A 1,169-nucleotide genomic window follows, 5' to 3' on the forward strand; every position below is an offset into this window, starting at 1 on the left:
AACCTGTTTTCCCCCTACACTTCCTATTCTCCAAAAACCTGACCATGACGTTTGCAGATGCCGGGTTGTCGCGTTTCATCAGTGCTCTGTTTTCTGTTAAAGGTCACTTTTTGTATGAGCTATGTATAAAATATTTAAATATATTTTTGAATTTTGAAAAGCATAAAATATTAACCAAAAAACATTCTGAATTTTCAGTACAGTGCAATTATTTTTCAACTTTTGCCGGCAGGGTGAAATTTTCCCTGACTGCAGTGTTCACGTCTTGGTTTGAAATTTTCATTCCTTCATTCGTTCATTGATCGAAAGTTGTTTTACATTATGATTGGAGTTTATTGGCCTCCAAGAATCGGGATTCCATTAGTTGATAATTTCTAATATTTCATTTGCTGATAATTTCTAATTGTGAATGGCTGCAACATTTTACGTTTCATTGGTGAAAATATATTCATTGCAACTTTCATAATTTCTTAAGTGTAATTTTTAGCATTTTCAAATTTTAATTGAAATTAATGATATTTTGCTAATAATGGTCTAAATTGGGCTAAATTTTTACCGTGCTTTCCTACTGGTCGTTGAAAGCGCTGTTTTATTAGACGTTTGTACCGTTGTCTAATTGGTTCTTTTCTTTAATGGTTGATTGGTTTAAAGTTTTTCATTGCGATTAGCTGTAATATTTTTCGTTTAATTGGTCCAAATATTTCCCTACAATTTTCATAACTTCAGTAATGAAACTTCTTTGGTTTTCAAATTATTTAAGTTACCTTCAGCACAGTTCATGAAATATGTAAAGTATATGTAAAATATATAAAATATAATAAAATATAATAATTTACTTTGAGTGTTATACTTTTTAATAATATTTTCAAAAATAATTCCTTTTATTATTCTACATTTTATTGTATCACGAAAAAGTTATATCGAATAATTCATCAAAAACAGCAGAAAAATAAAAACTGCAATATTTATTTTTCATTATTTAACAACAACAATTATCACAGCAATAAGCGACACATATCAGTGAGCAAAGTAAAAACAATGAAAAATGACAAAGGAGACAATACATTACAAATATAATACAAAACCACTACTTGGAAGGCGGCATTAAATTAGTTCTGGATCTATATATGTATTATAGCTTCTAGAAACTGCTCCAAAGTGCACCTACT

The 1,169-nt window shown here is 28.9% G+C and overlaps 1 protein-coding gene across 1 annotated transcript; it reads right to left on the reverse strand.

Annotated features, from left to right (window-relative positions):
- Nucleotides 1-38: 38 nt before the first annotated feature.
- Tsp_01528a (hypothetical protein) lies at nucleotides 39-79 on the reverse strand (the record flags this gene model as incomplete). The annotated part of the gene is made up of 1 exon (XM_003377292.1): nucleotides 39-79. A coding segment is annotated over exon 1 (41 nt), but the record flags the coding sequence as incomplete, so codon positions are not given.
- Nucleotides 80-1,169: the final 1,090 nt, after the last annotated feature.

This window comes from Trichinella spiralis, assembly GCF_000181795.1.
Source record: "Trichinella spiralis strain ISS 195 chromosome Unknown Scfld4, whole genome shotgun sequence".
In the NCBI taxonomy this organism is placed as follows: domain Eukaryota; kingdom Metazoa; phylum Nematoda; class Enoplea; order Trichinellida; family Trichinellidae; genus Trichinella; species Trichinella spiralis.